This window comes from Tenrec ecaudatus, chromosome 14, assembly GCF_050624435.1.
Source record: "Tenrec ecaudatus isolate mTenEca1 chromosome 14, mTenEca1.hap1, whole genome shotgun sequence".
In the NCBI taxonomy this organism is placed as follows: Eukaryota; Metazoa; Chordata; class Mammalia; order Afrosoricida; family Tenrecidae; genus Tenrec; species Tenrec ecaudatus.
The window spans coordinates 50,274,315-50,297,870 of NC_134543.1; the positions used below are offsets into that span (position 1 = coordinate 50,274,315).

Sequence of the window (23,556 nt, forward strand, 5' to 3'; positions counted from 1 at the left end):
CCAATATGGTGAGAGGATACAACACTGACACACACACCTTTCCCGATTTATAAACCATGCAGTATTCCTTTCTTCTGTTTGCACAACTGTCTCTTGATTCGTGTACAAGTTCCTAGTGAGCACAGTGAAGTGTTCTGGAATTCCCATTCTTCTCGAGGTGATCCAGAGCTTGTTACAGTCCACATAATCGAATGCCTTTGCAAAGTCAATAAAACAAGTAAGCATCTTTCTGGCATTCTCTGCTCTGAGCCAAGATCCATCTTGCATCAGCAATGATATCCCTTATTCCATGTCCTCTTAAATCCTGCCTGAACTCCTGTCCATGTACTGTTGCAACCATTGGGCCATCAGAAGCAAAACGTTACTTGTGTGTGATATCAACAGTATCATTCTATAGTTTGAACATTCTGTTGGTATCATTCTGTAGTTTGAGCATGCTGGTGGGTTACCTTTCATTGGAATGGGCACAAACACAGTCAGTTGGCCAGGTAGCTGTCTAAATGTTGGCATAGATGAGTAAGTGCTTCCAGTGCTTGCTGAAACATTTCGATGGGTATTCTGTTAATTTCTGGAGCCTCGTTTGTGACTAATGCTTCCTTCAGCCCCATTGGTTCTTGCACATATGCTGCCTCCTGTTTGGTGGAATGTAGACTAGCTCTTTTTGAGACAGTGACTCTTGAGTAGTCCCATCCTCTCTCGATGCTTCCTGCATCGTTGCATGCTTTTGAATGGCGCAATTGGGCAGGAACATAATTTAGAGGTGGAACAAAGGGAAGAGGTTCTGAGTCTATTTGGGCACGGGGAGAACCGGATTTCTTGGGGATGTTCAAGTGGAGATGTAAAGGAGACAGAAAATTGGGTCTGAGACTTGGAAAATATAAACTAGAGATGGAAATCTTTAGTTTTAGCTCAAACTGACTTGATGGCACCTAACAACAACAGCTCAAACCTAGTGCCTCCTGGAATTCAGGGTCAGGATCCTGTCTGAGAACCAAAATTTGGGATTCATTAGTGTGTGTTTTTAGTGTTGTTCAGGCTGTTGAGTTGATTTAAACTCAGCGCGACCCTACGTACAATAGAATGAAACACTGCCCAGTCTTGCCACGTCCTCACAATTGTTACACTTGAGATCATCGTTCAACCACGGTGTCATTCCATCTCATTGCAGGGCTTCCTCTCTTTCGATTCCCTTCTACATTACCAAGTTCGATGTCCTTTTCCAGGGACTTGTCTTTCCTGATAACATGCCCAAAGTATGTGAGGTGAAGTCCTGCCATCCTCACTTCTCAGGAGCCTTCTGGCTGTCCTTCCAAGAAGACTGGTTTATTGTTCTGTCAGTCAGTGGAACGTTCCCTAGTTTTCACCAGCATCATAACTCAAACGCATCAATTCTCTGGTCTTCCTTATTCATTATCTGGCATTCAGATGCATGTGAGGCGATTGAAAATACCATGGTTTGGGTTAGGCACACCTTAGTTCTCGAAGTGACAGTTTTGCAGATTTGCCCAATGCACACATCCTTTTATTTCTGTTGTTCTGGGAGAGTTGATGAATCCAGGTCAGATGAAATCCTTGACAACTTCAGGCTTTTCTCTGTTTCACATCAGTTGTGAGGATTTTTGTTTTCTTACTTTGAGTATGAAAGAAAGAGGAGGCTAGCTGTCCCTGTAAAGATCTGTAGTCTTGGAAACCCTGTACAGGATCACTAGGAGTCAGAATTCACTGCATGGCAGTGGCTTTACATTGAGGACAGCAGATTGACAGACCAGGTGGCTGTTTTGGTATAGAGATGGTGTCCAATGCTTTGTAGATAGGAAAAGAAGTTCAAGTACTGGAGTTAGGGTGCTGATCGTCCGCTGTAGTAGTGAGTACCCCTGCCTATCACATGGAAGACTGGGGTCTAATTCCCCAACAGCGAGGCAGGTACCCTTTTTTTAGGAGAAAGATTCTCACTGTGAATTCAAGTCAGTTCAACCACAGTGACTTGGGTAAAGAGTATATATAAATAGAGACTTAGATGATTAAAACCGAGATTATGAAGCAGTTGCAGTTAGATAAAGATAGCATCTGGGTTATGGCCATGAGAGTGAGTGGCCGAGGTAAGCTGGAAGACTAGGTTATTGGAGTAGAAAAATTCAACACACTGAGAAAACAAGAGTACATACCAGAGTGTTCATCTATCTGGATATTGAAAATGCCGAGAACTAGGGCAGGCATAGTGTTGGAGAGATTACAGTGAGTAAAGTGCTAAAACCTTACAGAACAGGGGCCATTTCTCTTTAGAAATCTGTATATAGTTTGAAGGCAAAGTTAATTTTTTTTTTTTTTTTTAAGAAAAACGAGAGTAGGGTTCGGCCATTAAATGGAAGTAGTAATGCAGTGGGAGGAAGAGCCATGTCCATACCCAGAATGCTGTGGGAAAGAAACCAGCCACCACTAAGGGTGCTGAAGGGGAAGCAGCATCCTCAGGGGAATGTCCAGAGAAAAGGCTGAGGAGGAAGAGATTGTGCTGGGGCCTTATCATAATTCCCAGAAGGCTCGTGAAAAGGTTGTGCGGTAGCAGGCAATCAGATCAGGGAAGGAACATTGATTGCTCTGTGAGCATGAGAGCCTGTGTGGTAGGAAATGCCTTTGGTAATCATTAGCTTCTCTGTTATGTCATAAATATAAAATAATGATAAAATTAGTCCTTGTGCTCAGAAATGTGCAGTGGCTTTTAAAACTTACCCTCTAAACCCAGAGCATTGCTGTGACAATGGGAAGAGTGGCTTAAACATAATTAAAATTATTTAATTTCTTGAACCATTTCTTGACTGAGAAATTGTTCGGTAGATCTATTCATTGAGTCTATTTAAAACAAAACCATTTTCAACACATTTTTCCCTTGAAATAAAGGGTGGTAGTAGACTACCCAAGCTTTTCTTTATATTACTTATTTAAACATAGAGTCTAACCATAAGGAGCCCTGGTGGTGTGGTGGTTATGAGTTGGGCTATTAATCACAAGGTCAGCAGTTTGAAACTACCAGTTGCTGCTCAGGAGAAAGATGAGGTTTTCTACTCCCTTGAAGAGGTACTGTCTCAGAAGCTCATAGGGGCAGCTCTACTCTGCCTAACATGATGGTACAGCTACTTTTCTGAAAAATGTAATTTCCTCCTGATCATCTTTTAATTTTTCTCATAATTGGCTTCAGTTAAAGTTGTATTTTTCCTATGGGAAAACTCTTATCTTCTGGGTCAGGTACCTGGTAAACTCAAAGCAAATTCTACTCACTGGAAGAATCTCAATGAAATTAATTTTAAGCCTTTTCAATCCCACAGAACATAAATTTATACAATTAAAAATAGGTATTCCATTAAAAGATTCTTCCCACAAGTCAAGATATTCCAAAGTGTAATCCCAGAATTTCAAAATTAAGCCATTCACTATTTCAGCTTTAAATACTCAGTTGTTTAATTACTATTTGCTTTGCTAGGGATGAATTTCAGTGTCACCCTGTTTGTAAGTGTTATTTTCATTAATTGGATTCTGCTAGAATCTTCAAAGCTTATGTTGACTTCTTTGATGAAAGATTTCTACCTGGATTCTATCAAAATGCAATCAAGATTTAGAGTACTTGTTTCTAATCATAGAACACTAGGGTTGTGTCTTACAGAGTCATTCTTCAAAGACTCAAGCATTTTAAAACTGAATGATGGCCAACAGCGAGACAAGGCAGGTACTGCAAGGCTAAAGACCTACCTTGTATTTGTCTTAGTTGCCTAGCGCTGCTGTGACAGAAGTACCACATGGGCACGGCCTACGCAAGCATCGTTTAATAAGGTCACGGTGCAAACTCAGAGCACTAGCTCTCGGGGAAGGGTTCTCTTGCTTGGCCATGGGGGGAAGATCCTTGTTTCCTTTCAACACCTGTTTGTTGGCGTGGTGTTGATAGAGATCTCGTGTGTCCCAATTCCAGTCTTCCTTGCGTTCAGGAGCTTCTCAAGGGCAGGACCCCAAGGACAAAGAACACATTTTGCTCCTAACGTTTCTAAGTAGTTGTCAGGTCCCCTTCCTCAGTCACTTCTCCTTCCTCTTCTCTGGTAAGAAGAGGGGAGACACCGGACACTCCAGGGAGAAGCCCCTTGACTATTTTAACCCTATTTTGTGGGGAGGTACAGTTCAATCTATAACCATACTCAATGTCAGCTTCTGTTTTGTTTTGTTCTTTACAAAAATGTTGCGGTTCAGTTGTTCTGAGTATAAATAAAATTAACTGGAAAATTGACAATTTTGGTTTCCTTTTTTGATTAGTATAGTAACAATTTATAATTCATTTGTACTCAGTCAACGGACAGTACTTGTTCATTCAAGGACACAACATCCTAAGTGCCACACGTTCTAACTACATTTGTGTGTCATAAATTTCTTGAGTTAGTAAGAACATTGCTTTTAGCACAATGCTGTGCTCTCCCAAATTTTACATATTTATATTATTAATGCCATTTTTAGTGTTGAAGTCTCAACTGAATTAAGTTAGTAGAACTAATATTAGATATTTCACTTTAATCAGAATGAACTTCTAAAATAAAAGCTTTACTTTATTTCTTTGCATTGAAGGGCAGAGTAAATCATTATTAGAATTAATGTGACTGGTTTTTATTTAAAACCTATGACATTGATATAAAACACAATTTAACTGAGAAGGTTTTTTTGTTATTGTTGCTGTTGCTAATGGACACAACACCTCAGCAACTGTCAGGTAATTTTTCATATTTGCACTAGAACAGGAGAAATGAAAGTGAGCAAAATTAATTTAGAGTGTCAGCTTGAAGTGCAGGGGTGTCTAGTCTGGAGCCACTTGTGGCTACTTCAATTTAAATTAATTAAAATTAGTTGAATTAAAACTCAGCTCCTTAGTGTGTACTTTAAAAAAATACCCTCACTGCCTTTGAGTCAATTCTGACACCTAGAAACCCTCTAGCACCCTGGTAGCTTAGTGGGTAATGTGTTGGGCTGCTAACAGAAAGGTCATCCGTTCAAAACCACCATTTGCTCTGTAGGGAAAAGATCAGGCTTTCTATTCTCAGAAAGATTTCGAGTCTATATCCTTTGATAGCTGGGCACCGTCAACTTTCTTCACCACATTTGCCTATGCACCGTTTTTGTCATCAGTGATCATGTCGGAAAACTAAGCATCACAGAATGCCAGGTTAATAGAAAAAATTGTTCTCACATTGAGGAAGTACTTTAGTCAAGGCCCAATGTCCATCTCCTGCCTTAATACTTAACATAAAAATGTATGCACATAGATCTATTTCCCTATTGTTATATATAAGTATATTTACATATGTACAAGCCTGTATTTAGACCTCTGTAAGTGCCCTTTACCCCCTGGTTCTTTCCTCTATTTCCTTTTTCTTTCCTCTGGTCCCACTATCATGTTCGGCCTTTATTCGTGTTTCAGTCATTCCTCGGTTGCATTGCCTTTGATCAAGCCCCACCAGACATCCTATGCCCTGCTGGCCATTTCAGTTTTCTTGAGGAATAGAAAGTATTTAATTTTATATTAACTTGTACTTGAAACTTTTTTCTTGGTACTACGAAAGGGTTTTGTTTTTTAATTTCTGCAGACTTTTAAAAGAATAGCCAAACAGTAAAATGAATTGGTAGTTTTACCACATACAATAAATGACATAATCACTCTGGTAAGAACACTTGGGCCACTCAGCTCTTCCAGGACTGCTCCACTAGCTTTCCTGCATATATATCTCATTTATTCCTCTATATTTCCATTTTCACTGGACCCTCCATCTGGCACAAGTACCTCTCCATTGGTGCACCTGTCTGAGACACCGAGAAGTCAGTAGATATTTCATAACCCCTACTGTAGCCAGAGATCAATAATAAAAGGAGACTGTGGGAGGTGGTAGGGCATCTAATACCCATTGACACCAGAGATGGAGATCGCTATCTCCAGGAACTCAGGTTAAAATTCACTCTAGTTTGATCATTGCATGTCTTGCCTGCTGTACTTGAAAGAAGGTGATAATAACATTGCAGTAAGAGAACTCCAAACTCATTGCCATCAAGTCGATTCCAACACAGTGACCTTACCGGACAGACCAAAACTGCCCGAGGGGGTTTTGGAGACTGAGTTCTTACAGGAGTAGAAAGCTTCCTTTTTCTCCTGAGGACCAGCAGGCAGTTTCAAATGCCGACCTTGTGATTAGTGTGACCCATTATGTCACTAGGGCTCCTTGATAGCAGGAAAAGGTTGGAAAAACAGAGATGGATTATCACTGATCATCTTTCAGATTTAACCACATGTTAGATCAAGATCTATGTTGATTTCTCTGGGTCACACATCTCAGAGAAGCTAGGGCAAAGGCAGTAAGTGCAACGAGAGCTAACAGATCCACCTCAGCTACTAATCCTGGCTGTGTCCAAACTCCAGGACAAATGCCCAACTCTGCATGGACCAAGCATGCCCTGGGCACACAGACTTACAGCCCTGTTTCCTGAGAAGGAAATCCAAGCTCTTAGTGGCGTAAAGTCACTTCCCACAGGAGGACCCCTGGATTAATCTCTTTCAGATAAACTCCCCAGTACTTTTCTCACTTCTGAGAGGATGTCAAAGCCAGCTGCTACTAGGGTTCCAGTTCTCACACACAGGTTCATTCCAAGCTAAACCGCTTTAAACATGTTTCTATACTAAGTGGATGGCCCCCTCGGAAACAACTCTTGCCTTTGTCATTAGCTTCTAAGAGGATCTGCTGGCCAATTACATTCACGACACGGAGGAGCTTGGTGTTTGGGAACTCCTAAGGAATCATCCTGAGAGATTTTCTAGGACACAAGATGATCGGGAAGGCTTATTGGGGAGATGCTTAAGAAAATGGAAAACTGCAGTGGTGGAAAAGGGCCAGGGGAGTTGTGATGAGGAGTTTTGTCCCATCAGGACAGTGTACCTGCTCGTTATCTGAGGGTTAATCCCCGCCGTCTTAAGAGAATTTGAGTAGGAAACCTTATCCCATTCCCTCTACCCCCGGCCTTGCTCCTTCAGACTTCTTTTTGTTCTCATAGCTCCAAGTACGTTGAAGAGGAGTGTGACTTGGGGCCCTCAAGGAGACACAAACTGCTGTTCTGACATGGTGTCAGTCAAAGAGCACAGAACTCGTCCAAAAGGCTTAGAGAGACCAAAATACCAACTTCCGAGGTGTCCAGATCTAGTCACAGGACATGTCGAGAAACATAACTTCACATTTGAGGGGTTTTTGTTTGTTTAATTCAAGTTTCAGATTTTAGAGCAATACTTTGCTTTCCTCGTGTAATTTGGCTCATATTTGAAACTCCTTACCTGTGTTAACGTATCTAGTTCTACTCGTCTTGACTCCCAGTGTAAATGCAGGCCTGCTTCTGAGATAGTGGGAATTCAATTCCAGGTGATCTCAATAGGGCGAATAATGAAGTAAAGCAAGTCTCACAGATTTTTCATTTTGGTTTTCAGTGTAAAAGTCCATTTGCCTTCGCACTGTGTGTCTGTGTGTGTGTGTGGGGGGGGGGGATTATTGTGAGAGTGACCAAAATGGCACGGAGACAATGAAGTGAGCACACACTGAGAAAATCTGCCCCCATCGTCTTGCTTGACCCGGGGTGGCCTCAGATCTCCAGTTTGTTAACCAAGCAAACCACTCTATAAACGACAGTAAAACAAGTTGCTATACCACTTTTCTTTTCAACCTTTATGCTTTTCCCAAGTGGAAATAATCTTTTCAGAATATCTGTAGTTGTTCTCTTTTCCTTTTTCTTGTAAAAAATAAAACTCTGAAACACATGGTCATGTCAGCATCTTTGAGCGCGCAATGTGGTGATGGCAGTTTCAGAGATCATGCTATGCCACCACCACCCTCGCTGTTGCCGAATTTCCCGTCACCACAAACAAGCCATTAAACAAAAGCTCTCCCTCCCCTAGTAACTACTAATGAAGTAACTACTAGTAACTACTAATGAAGCTGAATCCTGAAACATTTGCCGATTCTTTGCTCACTTACGTAAGAGCTTGCAGTACGTTTTCTTTTGTGATGGACTCATTTCCGCTAGCAGGTTTGTGGGCGCCGACCCATGTTGTAGCGTGGGTCACGACTGGCTTGCTTTCTTTGGCTTGCTCTGTGTGGCCCCACGTTTTGAACAAAGCACAGCCCTCTGTCCGCCTTGTCAGTGTTGCGAGCAGTGCCGAGTGAGCGCTGGCTGTCGCGCCTCGGTCCGTGTTGCTCTCAGATGTCTTGAGTATAGCATAGGAGTGAAATTGTTGGATCATCTGACAGTTCTGTGTCTCGCCTTTTTTAGGGAGCTGCCTAAAGGCTTTCCATAGTGCTTGAACCGTTTTTGCATTCTTACCAGCCGCAGGGAAAGGTTACAATTTCCCCACACCTTCTCTTTTACCGTTTATAATAGGTTATATATATATATATTTGCTTTGGTATGTGTCTAGATGACGCATGCCTTAAGTTAATAAAATCACTTAGAGTACAAGGTTTCAAAAGGATACAGACCTCCGTAACACACTTAGCAGGCCTGTCTGCTGTCATGAACCTTGCTTGGTGCTTGCAGTGGTAAGCAGACATGGTCCTTGCTGTTACAGCAGTTACACATTCATCTGTCTTGCGTGATTATATCTAAGTAGAGAATGTCAGGCTAAGGAGGACCTGTAGAAAGCATTGAACTCACCATTCATTTTATAGACGCTTAGCAGTTACTGAGGTTAATGTGTGTACACCGAGAAAAACAAAAACTAATTATTAGCTCTGTCCTGTTAGAAACATTAATACGAAGGTGCCTATTTAAAGCGTGCATTTCCTTTGCAGCTGTATTGTGACTTGTGGAAGTGATGGGGACGTGAGGATTTGGGAAGACTTGGATGATGATGACCCTAAGTCAATCAATGTAGGAGAAAAGGCATATTCCTGTGCTTTGAAGGTAGGAATTGTTTTAAGTTCTATTAGAGACATAAAATGATATTGGAATGTAACTTATGCTTGAATGATAAATCTTTTTATAGATGTTTTGAATATAGAGGTTCCTTTTTGATGCTTATTAAATAGTAATATGTACAATAATGCCAGTCACTGCCCCCCAGTTTTAAAGGTTAAGTGCAAATAGTTTATTCATGGTAATTAATGGGTGTTAAAATGTTAGGGCACAGGACCAGGCAATATTTCTCTCTCTTGTATGTAGGGTCAGAACCAGAAAAACTCAGTGGCACCTCACAACAACAAAGAAGTCATCAAATTAAAGCTCAGCAGTAGATGCTTTACCTTTTACAATTCTTACATTAAAGCCTTACAAAGGGAATGCTGCCTGCTTTTCTTTCTTCTTTAAAATCATTTTTTTGGGGGTTCATACAGCTCTTGTCACAATACATGCATACATATACAAGCACATTTGTACATTTGTTGCCGTCATCATTTTCAAAATACTTTCTTTCTACTTGAGCCCTTGGTATCATTTTTTCCCACCCTCCCTCATGAACCCTTGATAATTTATAAATTGATATTATTTTGTCATGTCTTACACTGACCGGTGTCTCCCTTTACCCATTTCTCTGTTGTCCATCCCCCGGTGAGGAGATTATATGTAGATCATTGTGATTGGTTCCCAGCTGCCTGCTTTTTAAATTATAAAACTTACTTAATGCCTTTAAAAAGCCCTGAATGCTGCATTTTGACTTTGCCTTGTTGCAAAAAAGGTGTATAATAGTTGGATTGTGGGAAATAGAGTCACACTCTAGACACGAACCCACTGTGTTTTCTGATGAGCTCTCTCCTCATTGAGACTTGATGTTGACTCTCTGGGTAAAAAACAAATTCTTTTATGACACTCAGAATTCCATAAAAATACTATCAATTTTCTCACCAGTTTCCCAGGAAAATTTAGAAGCTACAAGATTGGCTGGTGGTCAGGGTGCAGTGTAGCAACGGTGAAACATAACAACTTTCCTCTAGTTCTTAAATGCTTCCTCCCCCCCCCCCCCCAATCATGATCCTCATTCTACCTTGCAAGTCTGGCTATATCAGAGGATGTACACTGGTACAGATAGGAACTGGAGACACAGGGAATCCAGGACAGATGACCCCTTTAGGACCAGTGCTGAGAGTGACAATACCGGGAGGGTGGAGGAAGGGTGGGGTAGAGAGGGGTAACCGATTACAGGGATCTACATATAACCCCCTCCCTGGGGGATGGACAACAGAAAAGTGAGTAAAAGGAGACGGCAGACAGTGTAAGATATGACAAAATAATAATTTATAAATTATCAAGGGTTCATGAGGGAGAGGGGAGGATGGGAGAAAAATGAGCTGATGCCAGGGGCTTACGTGGAGAGCAAATGTTTTGAGAATGATGAGGGTAACGAATGTACAAATGTGCTTTGTACAATAGATGTATGTATGGATTGTGATGAGTTGTATGAGCCCCCAGTGAAATGATTTAAAAAATAAAAAAGATTGGCTGCTGAAGAGGTAATTGAGTTTTCTAAAGGTAGCAAATTTTTCTTGCTAATGTGCACTTCCGGAAATTATACAATGGGTGATATTTTTCTCTTGACCTGACCTATATTTATGAAGTTTCTCATTTTTTTACAGGACCTTGAACTACAGAAAATTTCCCAGTCGACTTGGGTTGGTTTTACTAATGTTTCTTACCGTTACTTGTCTTTTTAGAAGGGAAAATTGGTCACTGCTGTATCTAACAATACTGTTCAAGTGCACACTTTTCCGGAAGGAGTTCCAGATGGCATATTGACTCGCTTTACCACAAATGCAAACCATGTGGTCTTTAATGGAGACGGTGCTAGAATTGCTGCTGGGTCCAGGTAAATAAGATTCGCTGACAGCAGAAAAGGAAATATTGCTGGAACAGAGTAACTCCATTCATTGGTTCTAGGCTAACATTTCTAGGCTCCCACGTCTCTTATCTAGTAAAGAGGTTGAGGACAAACTTTGCTTCTTTATAAATGAAATACTGAAAACGATTGAGGTAAACATGATTGACTTGAAATTTTGAAAAAAATACTTTTAGGTAGAAACTAGATGGCATAATCAGGAATCTTGCTGTTTCTCTTGATGCTGATTTTTCATTAGAAATATAAATAAAGAAAGGATTGAGTAGGGAGGTGGACTGAAAGGCATAGTGTACATTTATGAATGGTGGGTGTAATTAGCTTAGCAAGTAATGGAAGTGGCAGTGATAACTCAAGAAGGTTCAGAGGACAGGTTTATATGTTAACAGATGAGGCACCATGACTTGCGCTTTTAGCATGTTTATGCACCCAAACTACAGGCAAATCATTACATTCAGAAAGTGGACGTTCACAGACTGCTAAAGAATAATGGCATTTACTTCTGTATAGTTGGGCCCTATCTTGTAAAGAGAGACTTTTATTCATGAGCATCCTTCTTATCGTTCATAGTGACTTTATAGTCAAAGTTGTGGAGGTGATGGACAGTAGCCAGCAGAAAACACTTCGAGGACATGATGCCCCGGTCCTAAGTCTTTCTTTTGACCCTAAGGACATCTTTCTGGTAATCATTTTTCCCTCTCTCTGCTGCCTTCTGGGATGTTTTTTAAATTGTAAGAGAATTAGCAGAAAATTTTACATCGTTAAAAGGTTATTTGATATCTTAGTTGACCCAGTCTTCCACATGGCAGCATGGCTATCTGTGTAGAGAAATCTGTTGTTTCTCCCGACAGGCATCAGCCAGTTGTGATGGATGTGTCAAAGTGTGGCAAATTTCAGACCAGGTAAATACATGAATTTACATTTACCATTTTTCTCTCTTTCCTGCATAGAATGGGTATATATGAGGGGGTACCCCCAAAAAACATAGATTACTTTTTCAAATCTATGTATTTAAATTTTTTTACAAAACAACCTTAACACCTTCAAAGTTTTTAGAGATGATGGGGCTTCAAAGTGCTCTCCATTGCACTTAATACATTTGTCAAATCTGCAATTCCATTCTTGGAAACATTTCAAACTTGTCTGTTTGGATGGCTGACAGCACCTCCCTTAGGTTTTTCTTCACCTCTTCTACTTTATGAAATCATTGTCCTTTCATGTTCCTCATCATTCTCAGAAACAAAAAGAAGTTGCACAAGCGAGGTCCGGTGAAGTCAGGTTTGTGGAGCAAGAGAGAGGCATGCTGATTTTTGTCAAAACTGGTGCACCGAGATGGCTGTGTGAGCAGGTGCATTGTGGTGGTGGCAAAACCAGTCCCCCGTCTGCCACAAATCAGGTCTTTCTTGTCACACACTGTTATGCATTCTTTTCAGAACCTCTAAATTGAAAGCTTGATTAACAGTCTGACCTGGTGGAACAAACTCCACATGCACTATGACTTGATATTTTCATCCATTCGGGAAGTTGACAGACGTCCAAAATGAGGTTTATAATCAAATGACATTTCACCTTTTTTGAAACGAGAAAACCAGCTCATACACTTGAGTTTTTCCCATAGCAATGTCCTTGTAAGCTGTGTTCAACATCACACCAGTTCCTGTGGCATTTTTTCCAAGCAGGAAACAGAACTTCACAGCCGTATGCTTAAGTCTCAGCCATTACAAAAAATGAGGTTGGAGCAAAACTGCTTTTACAAAAAAATTCACTGACCAGTGAGAATCTTCCCGGGTGATGTCACTGAGTGCAATAATAACTCAGCAAATTGCTGGATGCTCACTTAGCGGGAAAAATGCGTACTCCGTGAGCTCCGCTCTGCCAAGTGTAATTCTGGTTTTTTTTTTTGGGGGGGGGGTATCTCCTTGTATATTTGTATGACTAGGCTAGATTGTTGTTTCACTTTATCTCTTTGAATAGCTTTAATATGCGTTTGTGCTCAAATTTCCTAATAATGTAATACAAAATAAATATATTGGAGACTTTTTGCTTTTGATCACATAGGGAATGATAGGTCTATGCTTCATTTTTAGGTTTGTAAATCAAAGAATGTTCAATCACTGTATATTTACAAAGCCTCTTAAATGTTGGGCCTTGTGGTAGATTTGGAGATACCAAAATAATAGAAGACCCCCATTTAATTTTAAGGATCACATGAGCATAGCCTGGTAAAGGTTTTAAAAGATACACAAAGAAGTGTGTTCTAGAATGACAGGGAGCAGTTAATTCTTTTGAGTGGTTCAGAGAGAGCTAGGCATTTCTAAAGGTTATTTTGCTTGCAGCGAAATATCCCAAATAGATGCACCTCAGTATCATCCATAGTCCCCTACATTCTTGAATTATTCAAAGGACTGATTTTGCTACCATGGCGATTTATAGGAGAGCTCTAATTTTGTAGATACTGTATGGGTTTAACATATTGGTCGTTTGTTTTTAACTTTATTCAATAACTATATTACTTGCCGATTTTGTATAGGAATAACTAAAAAGTATTTAGACTTGTCCTTTCATACTTCTAGAGAACTTTAAATACTTTAGGCAGATAAAATATGATAGATTAAAGTGAATAGTTTTTTTTTTTTTTGAGTAAACGACCTCAATTTGAGAGTACCATCTAGTACTCATTTCTGCATTAGTTTCTCGTGAGAATTTTGTTAAGGGGGACTTTGAACTCACTTACTTTTTCTTTTAAATAATTAGACATGTGCTGTTAGCTGGCCACTGCTACAAAAATGCAATGACATGATCAATGCAAAATCAATATGCAGACTTGCTTGGCAGCCTAAAAGTGGCAAGGTAAGTGACTCATATTTTTCAACCTTTGCGTTTGTTCTAGTTCTGTCAGCTTTGATTGTAAGATGATTTTTCAAATTGTAACTTTCATTTGTATTATAAATTTTAGAGCTCCAAGCCAACTAATAAATACTGAAATGATTTTAAAAACATTTCAAGTTTTTACAGATTCTTCATAACAAGTGCATTTAGCGTGATTGAATTGACTTCACACTTTGCAGTAAGTTTACACTGAGTGGAACAAGTGTGGAAACAGCCTCCTATCACTCAGATTTTAACACTTTCAAGACACTAACTGGTATAGTTAAGCGGCACCGAAAATGAGAGGCTTGAAAGGAGAATGTTTGTTATTTGTAAGTAAAATGCCTCTATACTTAGACACCCCAAAAAATCAGGTGAGGAGGAAAGAAAATCCATTAAGGTGCCTGAGCAAAGTGAATGTACAAAGCCAGTAGCTATCTTACAAACCGTACGAACCTTCACCTTTCAGAAAATGTAGTGGAAGATAGTAATCTGCTTAATGTGAATTAAAAACACATAATTGGTAGGATAAACTTATGCAGAAATATGTAGCGAGAATCTAGTAGAATCAGATATTAAAACACTCCGAGGCTTGCAGAATTTAAAGTTGGCTTTTGCCTCATGAAGGGGCTTATGCTGCTGTTAGGTGCGGTGAAGTCAGGCAAACAGGAAGAAACACTGCCTTGTCTGGGATTATCCTCAAGGTTGAAGCCACTGTATCAGTCCATCTCACTGAGGGGCTCTTTCCTACCTGTTGACCTCCAGCTTTACCTCACAGAGTGTCCTTTTTCAGGGACTTGTTCTTCCTGGTGATATGTCCAAAATGAATCAGATGAACCCTTGCCATCCACTAAGGACCGTTCTGGCCGTGCTTTTTAAGACGAGTGTTCATTCTCTGGAAGTCTGTGGTATACTCAGTATCCCACTCCTACAAAACCAAGCTCACTGCCAGCGAGGCGGTTTAGAGTCATAGCAACCTGTTGGGCAGAGTAGAGCTACCCCTGTGAGTTTCTGAGACTGCAGATCTTTAGGAGAGTGGAGAGCCTCGTCTTTCTCCCATGGAGTGGCTAGTGATTTCAAACTGCTCACCTTGTGGTTGGCAGCCCAATGCTTGACTCAGTACACTACCAGGACTCTACTGTAATTTAAAGGGATCAAATTTTCTTCTGTTTTCCAAAGTGAAATAGTAAAACAAAATGTTCTTAGGCGTCATTGAGCCCATTCCCACGTGGTGAACCTGTGGACAACAGGACAAAAACCGAAGTGGAAGAGCACCCATTTCTGAGGCTAAGAACTAAAGACTGGGAAACGTGTCGTGTGATGCAGGAAACACCAAAAGAAGATGGAAGGATATGAAAATCCTAATTTATCAAGGAGTCACGAGGGTGGGGAGGGGGAAAGCTGACACCAAGGGCACAAATAGAAAGTGAATGTTTAGGAAATGATGGCAACATATGTACAAATGTGCTTGATACAATCGATGTGTGGCAGGTTATAAGAGCTGTAAGAGCCCCCAATGAAATGATTTTTAAAAAGAAGATTGAAGGAATACACAGCCACTTTATCAAAAAGAACTGGTTGACATTTATTTATCCATTTTGAGAGGTAACACAATCAAGGACTTGAAACCCTTCCCGATGAAGAGTGATGAGTACCCTTCATTATGCACTACGCCTCGAGCTAAGGCAAACATTCTTACGATTGACCACTAAGTCCCGTCCCAGTGAACGAGGGAACACCGGGACTAAAGATTCCAAAGACTTCATTCCCCTTGGCGCCACAGTCAAGAGCCCAGAAGCAGCAGTCAAGAAATACATGAACAACGTATCGCAGTGGGCAAATCTGCTGCAAACACCTTTTCTTTTAATTTTTAAAAAATAAATCTTTTATTAGGGGCTCTTACAGCTCTTAGAACAAACCATACAGCAGTTGTATCGAGTGCATCTGTACATACGTGGCCACCATCATTTTCAAAACATTTGAGCCTTTGGTATCAGCTCCTCTTGTTTCCTCTCCCTCCCCCACCCCCACCGTCCCACCACGCACTTTTCTAACGTGTTAAAAAGCCAGCGTGCCATGTTGAAGAGTAAAATGTAGCTGACTCAAGCCTTATGTGCTTGTGCAACATAGATGATAAGGAGGACTTAGAAGATTTTTCTTTTTTTAAAAATTATGGTGTCGACAAAGAATCGCTACTATACTTTAGACTGTCAGAAGATTATACAAATCTGTCCTGGAAGAAGTGCAGCCAGAATGCTCCTTAAAGCAAGGATGGCAGGACTCATGGACTTGGAGCGTGTTCTCAAGAGGGGCCGGCTCTAGGGAAGGACATCGGGCTTGGTAAAATAAGAGGGTCATTAAGAAAAGAAGGCCCTCCATGAGATGTATTGGCGCAATGGATCGAAAAACTGGCGCAAACTTAGCCAGCACTGTGAGGCTGGCACCGGAACAGACGGTGTTTCATTATGTTGTTTGGGGGTTTCTTATGACTCAGAGCGGACTTGATGACACCTAGCAACAGCATGTTTGCATAGTCCGTGTTGGGGAGTAGAAACAGGATTTAGGGGTACATCAAAACTGTCTTTTAAATATATATCCTTTTTGTCGTGAACTTTTAAGAGGGTACGTTTTCGACTAAAACTAGTAGCTGAGCTCAAAGAAACATGGGAGATATTTTTCTCTTTGTATGATGGTGTTCTATGTAATTTAAAAGTTAACTAAATTAACATTGTTTTAATGTTGTCTAACAATACATTTAAGGAGCCCTGGTAGTGTAGTGGCTTACGGGTTGGACAGCTAACTGCAAGACCAGCAGTGTGCACCCAGCAGATACCCTAATGGAGAAAGATGGGGCTTTCTGCTTCTGTAAAGATTTACAGCTTTGGAAATCGAAAGGGGCAGTTCTTCTGTGGTTCATAGGGTTCTTATGAATAGAATTTGACTTGATGTTGAGTTTGATTTAATGTTTGTTTCAAGCTATTCAAGGACTCTAGATTGATTTCCTTTTAGTAAATGGGTTGCATTATTTTAGATCTAAAGGACTTAGATAACTTAAGAAGCAGTATTATAAAATACATTGAAAAAACCAAAACTAATCCTGTTGCTGATTTTGACCCAGAGCACCCCTATATGATGGAGTAGAATGCTCCATTGAGTTTCCTAAGCTGTTATCTTTACAGAAACAAAATTTCTCTTCTTTCTCCTGTTGTGTGGCTGGTGAATTCAAGCTACTGGCTTTTAAGTTAACAGCCAGTATTGTTAACAATTACTTGTTGTACCAGAAATACTTTATAAAATATTAATAACTACACATTTTCTTTAAATTTTTATTGGGAATTAGGTGGGAGGGCTACATTTAAGATCATTTTGTATTTGACAACTTAAACAGCTAATCAAGCATTCCCAATAGCTTGCTTGTCCTCCCTTCTCCTCCCCCCCCCTTCCCTTCTGTGATCATTTACCCATTCTTATAAAAATTTCAAGTAATAATTTTTGTTAGTTTCAAATTAAACAACAGATTATTTTTTATGTCTTTAAACTTTAACTGGGTTAGTTTTCTAAATATTGTTTCTTTTCCCCCCTCCCCCCTAGGGATTGAATTTAATGTAAACTTTATTTGTCTATCTTATTAGTTGCTGGCAATTCCTGTGGAAAAGTCTGTTAAACTCTATAGAAGAGAAACTTGGAATAATCAGTTTGATCTTTCAGATAAGTTCATCTCTCAGGTAAGTTTTGTAAGTGTGATTTTCATAGGCTAAATAGAATTTTTGATGAATAGTTAGCCGACATTCTCACTGCCATCGAGTCGACTCCCACTCACAGTTACGTCACAGGACAGGTAGCACTGCCCCTGTTACTTTCCGAGATGAGACCAACTTGATGGAGCAGGAAGTTTTGCTTTGCTGACTTTGCAGTTAGAAGCCCAATGTATAACCTCTGCTCCACTAGAGCTCCTCATACGGTTGTGTTGAACAGCTCCAGGTGTTGTCATGTGTCCTCCTCCCACCCCTCAGATGTTTCACGTTGGCCAATACCTAGACAGTACTGTAGGTTCTACCTGTCTACCTGGCCTCTCTTTCTTGGTGAGATTTGATGGGGAAATCTGCCTTTAATGCATATGAAGTCAAATTTCCCCCGGGTTTGTTTCAGGATGGTGACTGGGTGGGCACCTCTTTCGTGTGCTGCTTTGGGCTGGATACAATACGCAAGGCTAACAGGCACATCTCTGAGAGAAGGTGCTGACGAGCCCGAGGGCCGGTCTCTTGGAGTTGCGTGATCAGTAACAGCTGTTAGTGTTAGTGAGCCTGGAATTTTAGAGCAGCAGAAAAGGTTGATCTGTTATCATTTCAGTCTCTCTCTCTCCTCCCTCCTTGTCTCATATTTTGCATACATGTAAAAACTTGGCCTAGTTGGTCAGCAATGGCTTAGCAAGGGTCTCTTAATAGTTCTCTTCAGCTTGATGGTAACTGCTGTACCTGGTATTGCCTCCTTTCAGTTCCTTTGTCAGATGACAGACTTCCCCTGTTTTTGCCCCCACGGTTTTCTTGGCATATAGTTCAGAAGCGGCGTCACCGCAGTCACTGTCTCTTCATTCTTGGACTTACTGTTATCAGCCCCCCATCTTCCCCCCACCTCCCTTGCCCTATCTCCAGGGTTTTGCATTTTGTTTTGAAGATTGTGCCAGTGTAAATTTTTTCATAGCAAAAAAAAAATAGCTGCGGGTGACAGTTGAATAATATTGAAAAACTCAAAATGCAAACAAACTTTGTCCTGTCATCAGTGTATCTGATCTAAATAGAAGTTATAAAGAATAAGGGATATGAAACTTGGAATTTAGAAATAAAATGATGGCTGAGTATCAAATTATACAAAATTGGTATTTATTAACTGTTTTCTTTACAGACCCTCAACATAGTAACGTGGTCTCCCTGTGGGCAGTATTTAGCTGCAGGCAGTATTAATGGCTTAATTATAGTCTGGAATGTGGAAACCAAAGAATGCCTAGAAAGGTATGATTCAGTTTACCTTTCGTCTTGTGCGTGTGTGTGTGCTTGAAATGAACTTGTATGTCATCAAAGAATCCATATCTACTTCACTTATTTTCTACCCACTTAGACCACTATTTAGCTTTTGTTTCTTTATTGCTTATTTCTACTACTATTTTGTTTGTATTATTAAGTATTTAAAATTTACCATCATGAAATTGTTATATGAAATTACATGGCCATTGGATTGTCAAAATCCCTTTAACCATTTCTCATGAAAATTTAAAGAACTGTATAGTTTATATTTTTCTTGACAGTAGCTATATAAATTGTTTTATTGGGGCCATTACAGCCCTTATAACAATCCATATGCATCAGTTGTGTCAAGCACATTGGTACACCTGTTGCCATCATCATTTTCAGAACATTTTCTTTCTACTTGAACCCTTGGTGTCAGCTCCTCTTTTTTCCCCTCACTCCTGCACCCTCCTGCCCTCATGAGCCCTTGATAAATTATAGATTACTGTTACTTTCTTAGCCATCCGCTGTCTGCCTTCACCCATGTTTCTTTTCTTCATCCCCCTTGGGGGCGGTGAGGGGCTACATGTCCATTATTGCGATCAGTTCCCCCTTTCTCCCCACTTCCTCATATCCTCATGGTGTCACTACTCCCATTACTGTTCCTGGCTTGTTTATCTGTCCTGGATTCTGTGGGTCAAGAGCTCTTTTCTGCACCAGTGTGCATGGTCCAGTCTACCTGGGGTTGTAAGGTAGAACTGGGGTCCTGGTTATGGGGGTGGGGTGGGGGGGAAGCATTAAAGAACTAGAGGAATGTTGTGTGTTTCGTTGGTGCTGTACTGCACCCAACAGTGTTTTAACCTTTTGTTTTTCTTCCATTTTTAGGGTCAAACATGAGAAAGGTTATGCAATCTGTGGCCTGGCCTGGCATCCTACTTGTAGCCAAATAGCTTATACTGATGCAGAAGGGTACCTGGGGCTCCTGGAGAGCGTGTGTGAGCCCAGTGGAAAGAAGTTGAGCAGTAAGGTGAGAAGTCATAAGAGAAAACAGCGTTTCTTCAAGGTGTCTCAATGGTGAGATGCCACCAACAACTGCATTCTTTTCATATCATTACATCACACACTCAGGGCAGACCTGTGGTATAGAAAACTTAATGTTTAACAGTTCACTTAGCTCAGGGACTTTCCCCTTCCATAGCCTATCAATGTCTATTGGCTTTCCAGGGAATATACTTGGTGAAATAGCACTATTTTAGTCTCCTGATTGTTAGGCAAATGTTTTATGGCCAAATATTGGTATCAATAGCTGCGCTCGGCCTTACTTTGACCTCTAACTTTTGTTGTTGTTGTGGATTATCCTTAAGTCTTAGGCTGCCTGTACGCCATCTGTGCTCAGTTCCCTACCTCCACTGAATGAACTACATTGAGCAGCCCAGGTTATTTTATACTTCCTTGCTTTTTTGTTCATTATTCCCTCCGCTTGGCAAGTATAGATGTTCATAATTCAAGTCTTAATTCCGGTTAAAGATAGAGATTCTGTATGTGCATCTGCCTCTGCTCCTCCTGAATTCTCCACTAAAAAGACATTTGAGGAGTGTTTGAGATATATATATAATCCCATAAGGATAAAAATCAATGATAGTTGCAAAACCTTAAAGGCCAGGAGGTAGAAGGATGATTGCAAACTAACTTTAACGTCTCAGGAGAGTTGGCTCCTAAGAGTGCACTTGGGAGAGCTGAGATGAGTTGGCCTGGTTGAAGCTCCAAAGATTCAGAATTTGGTTCGGCCAGGACTGAAAGTGGGAGGATGAACCCCAGCTCACTTCCTTCGTGTCAGTTCTGACTGACAGCCACCCTTTGGGACAGGGTAAAGCGGCCTCTGTGCGTTGAGACTGAGCTCTTTATGGGAGTAGAAAGCCTAGTCTTTCTCCCGGGGAGCAGCTGGTGGTTTTTAACTACCCGGTGTATAACCTCTACACCACCAGGATTCCTGGTTCTTCATAGATATTAAATACTACTATTATTCAACCATGAGTAGCATATTTGTGATTATAACTTAAGCACTTTATATTGATCCAACCAATTTAAAAATCTTTAAAGCACACCATTTTTCTTCAGTCAGTAATGTAAAGAAGACTGAATTGACGTTAATATCTTACCTCTCACTGAGGGAAATGAATATAGTCTCTTAAGTAGATAATACTTCATTAAAACTGGAAAAGCAATAGGATATTATTTATGAAAATTTAGGCAGTCAGGGTGTGGTGTAGCAACGATGAAACACACAACTTTCCTCTAGTTCTTTAATGCTTCCTCCACTATCATGATCCCAATTCTACCTTACAAACCTGGCTAGACCAGAGGATGTACACAGGTACAGATAGGAACTGGCAACACAGCGAATCCAGGACAGATGACTTCTTCAGGACCAATGTTGAGAGTGGTGATGCCTGGAGGGAGGAGGGAAGGTGGGGTAGAAAGGGGGAACCGATTACAAGGATCTACATATAACCTCCTCCCCAGGGGATGGACAACAGAAAAGTGGGTGAAAGGAGACATCGGACAGTGTAAGATATGACAAAATAATAATAATTTATAAATTATCAAGGGTTCATCAGGGAAGGGAGAGTGGGGAAGGAGGGGAAAATGAGCTGATACCAAGGGCTCAAGTAGAAAACAAGTGTTTTGAGAATGATGATGGCAACAGATGTACAAATGTGCTTGACACAATGGATGTATGTATGGATTGTGATAAGAGTTTTATAAGCTCCCAATAAAATGCTTAGAAAAAATTGAAATTTCCAAAAGAAGCTCAAAGGATTTCCTTTTGCAGGGAACAAAGTTAGGGACTATACAAAGGAATATTAATTTTTAAAATCATTTTATTGGGGGCTCATACAACTCTTGTTACAATCCATACATCAATTGTATCCACGTATTGGTACATATATTCCATGGTCCTTTTCTAGACATTTGCTTTCCATTGAGCCCTTGGAATCAGCTCCTCTTTTTTTCCTTCCCTCCTCCCACCTGCCTCCCAGAATTTTAATTCTTAATGTAATCCTTATTGAAGTGTTTTGACTGCATTCATCCAGATATGTAAACATATTTGATGTAGGAGCAATCACATTAATTATAAGTGATTATAAGACACTGGACATCCTACCTATAACCTTAATTTCTAAATTATGGGAAAAATTTATAGTTCAAAGGTCACTTTTTTTTTAATCCTTGTACCACCCTTTGCACCTTCCACCCCCGACCCCCGAAACCTTGATTCTACTTTCTATCCCTGTGGGTTCACCAATCCCGGGTTTCATATACCAGAACACAGAAACCTATAACACCGCTTCATGGGGGTCAAGTCACGTCTTAGTGAAACTTTTTTAACCTTTCTATCCAGAATTATCTACTCTTACCTTTCTTGCTGTTATTCTTCACAGAGCATCTTTCTGTCTTGACACCTGTAACACGTTATGGTCTTCACCATAAATATAAGGCAAATCTCCATTTTTCCAATAAGAAAAACCCAAGATCAGTTTTTTGGCCAACTCAAATACATATAAACCTGTAGGGTTATAGATAGGATTGTCCAGTGTCTTGTAATCACTTATAATTAATATAATTTCTCCTATGTCAAATATATATAAATACAAGGATTTAGGAATACTTTGGCCTGCCCTCTCATTTTATTAAAGATCAGTTTCACAGAGCGCAGTCGTGTTTCCTTCCACCTAGCAGGTTTGAGATTGAGTTCTCTCGTGATCTTTGAATCCTGTTCTCACTAGGATTTTATACCAAACTGTGTTTACATTGGCTCACTATTGTAGCTCCCATGTATTCTATAGGAGTAGCTTGTGATCCCTACAGAGCATTTACTTTGTAGCGTGATCTCAACAGCTTGTCCCCAGCGAACTTTAGCACTTGGTAGCGAATGGCATGCTTCTAGTCCTAGGAATTAATGTTTATTATTGGTAAACTATTTGCTTCCCTGTTTTTTCTGTTGGTTCTGTTGACTGACTTCTATAAGTTAAAACAAAAAACTAACTTTAACTGAGGACATTTACAGCAAAATGTATCATACCTCAGCATTATCTTATTCAAATAAAGATAAATGAGAGACTGTTTCCTGATATGACTTTATAGAGTCCTGATCATATTAATTTAAGGTGACTTCTAGGAAAATAATTTTTAAAATTTTATTTCATTGTTGAGAATCAGGCATTTTTGAGGACTAAAACCTTACCTTTTATTTTGGCATATACTGTATTTATTTGCATGTCTGCTTCTATACTCCTGCTCCATCGTTAGACAATAAAGCTATGTAAGGCAAGAACCAAGGCTGACCGTATATAAACATAAATGCATTTCTAATAAACATTTACTAATTCTAACCTAATAGGGCATTTTCTTGCTTTGTAGATTTACTAGTGTATATTAAGGATTGCCTTCTGAGTAATTGAATTCATGCAAATAATTTGCTAATAGAGTTTCATTTCTATTCATTTGTTCAAGGTATCTAACAGAGTAGAGGAGGATTACAAGGACCTTTTTGATGGAGATGATGCGAGCAATGCTGATGGTTTCCTGGATGACAGTGCAGTTGAGGCCCCCTCTTTCTCAAAGGGGCTGATCAATGAGGACGAGGGGGATGAGGACTTCAGGCTGGCCTCAAGTCGTCCGAGACAGAGAAGCCACATTCTAGAAGATGATGAGAACTCAGTTGGTATGAACATGCCATTTTGCATGTGATGATCTGCTCTATTGATTAATATTCCATTAAAGTGCATAGAGGAAAATTTATGG

The 23,556-nt window shown here is 40.2% G+C and overlaps 1 protein-coding gene across 1 annotated transcript in view; it reads left to right on the forward strand.

Annotated features, from left to right (window-relative positions):
- The window catches only part of WDHD1 (WD repeat and HMG-box DNA binding protein 1), a 66,497-nt gene that overhangs the window by 2,404 nt on the left and 40,537 nt on the right, over positions 1-23,556 (forward strand). The window contains exons 2-10 of the mRNA XM_075531338.1: positions 8,847-8,958; positions 10,701-10,852; positions 11,450-11,561; positions 11,731-11,781; positions 13,634-13,729; positions 17,380-17,472; positions 18,650-18,756; positions 19,636-19,777; positions 23,266-23,476. Coding sequence (XP_075387453.1) covers positions 8,847-8,958; positions 10,701-10,852; positions 11,450-11,561; positions 11,731-11,781; positions 13,634-13,729; positions 17,380-17,472; positions 18,650-18,756; positions 19,636-19,777; positions 23,266-23,476 — 1,076 coding nt within the window. The remainder of the gene's footprint in view (positions 1-8,846; positions 8,959-10,700; positions 10,853-11,449; positions 11,562-11,730; positions 11,782-13,633; positions 13,730-17,379; positions 17,473-18,649; positions 18,757-19,635; positions 19,778-23,265; positions 23,477-23,556) is intronic.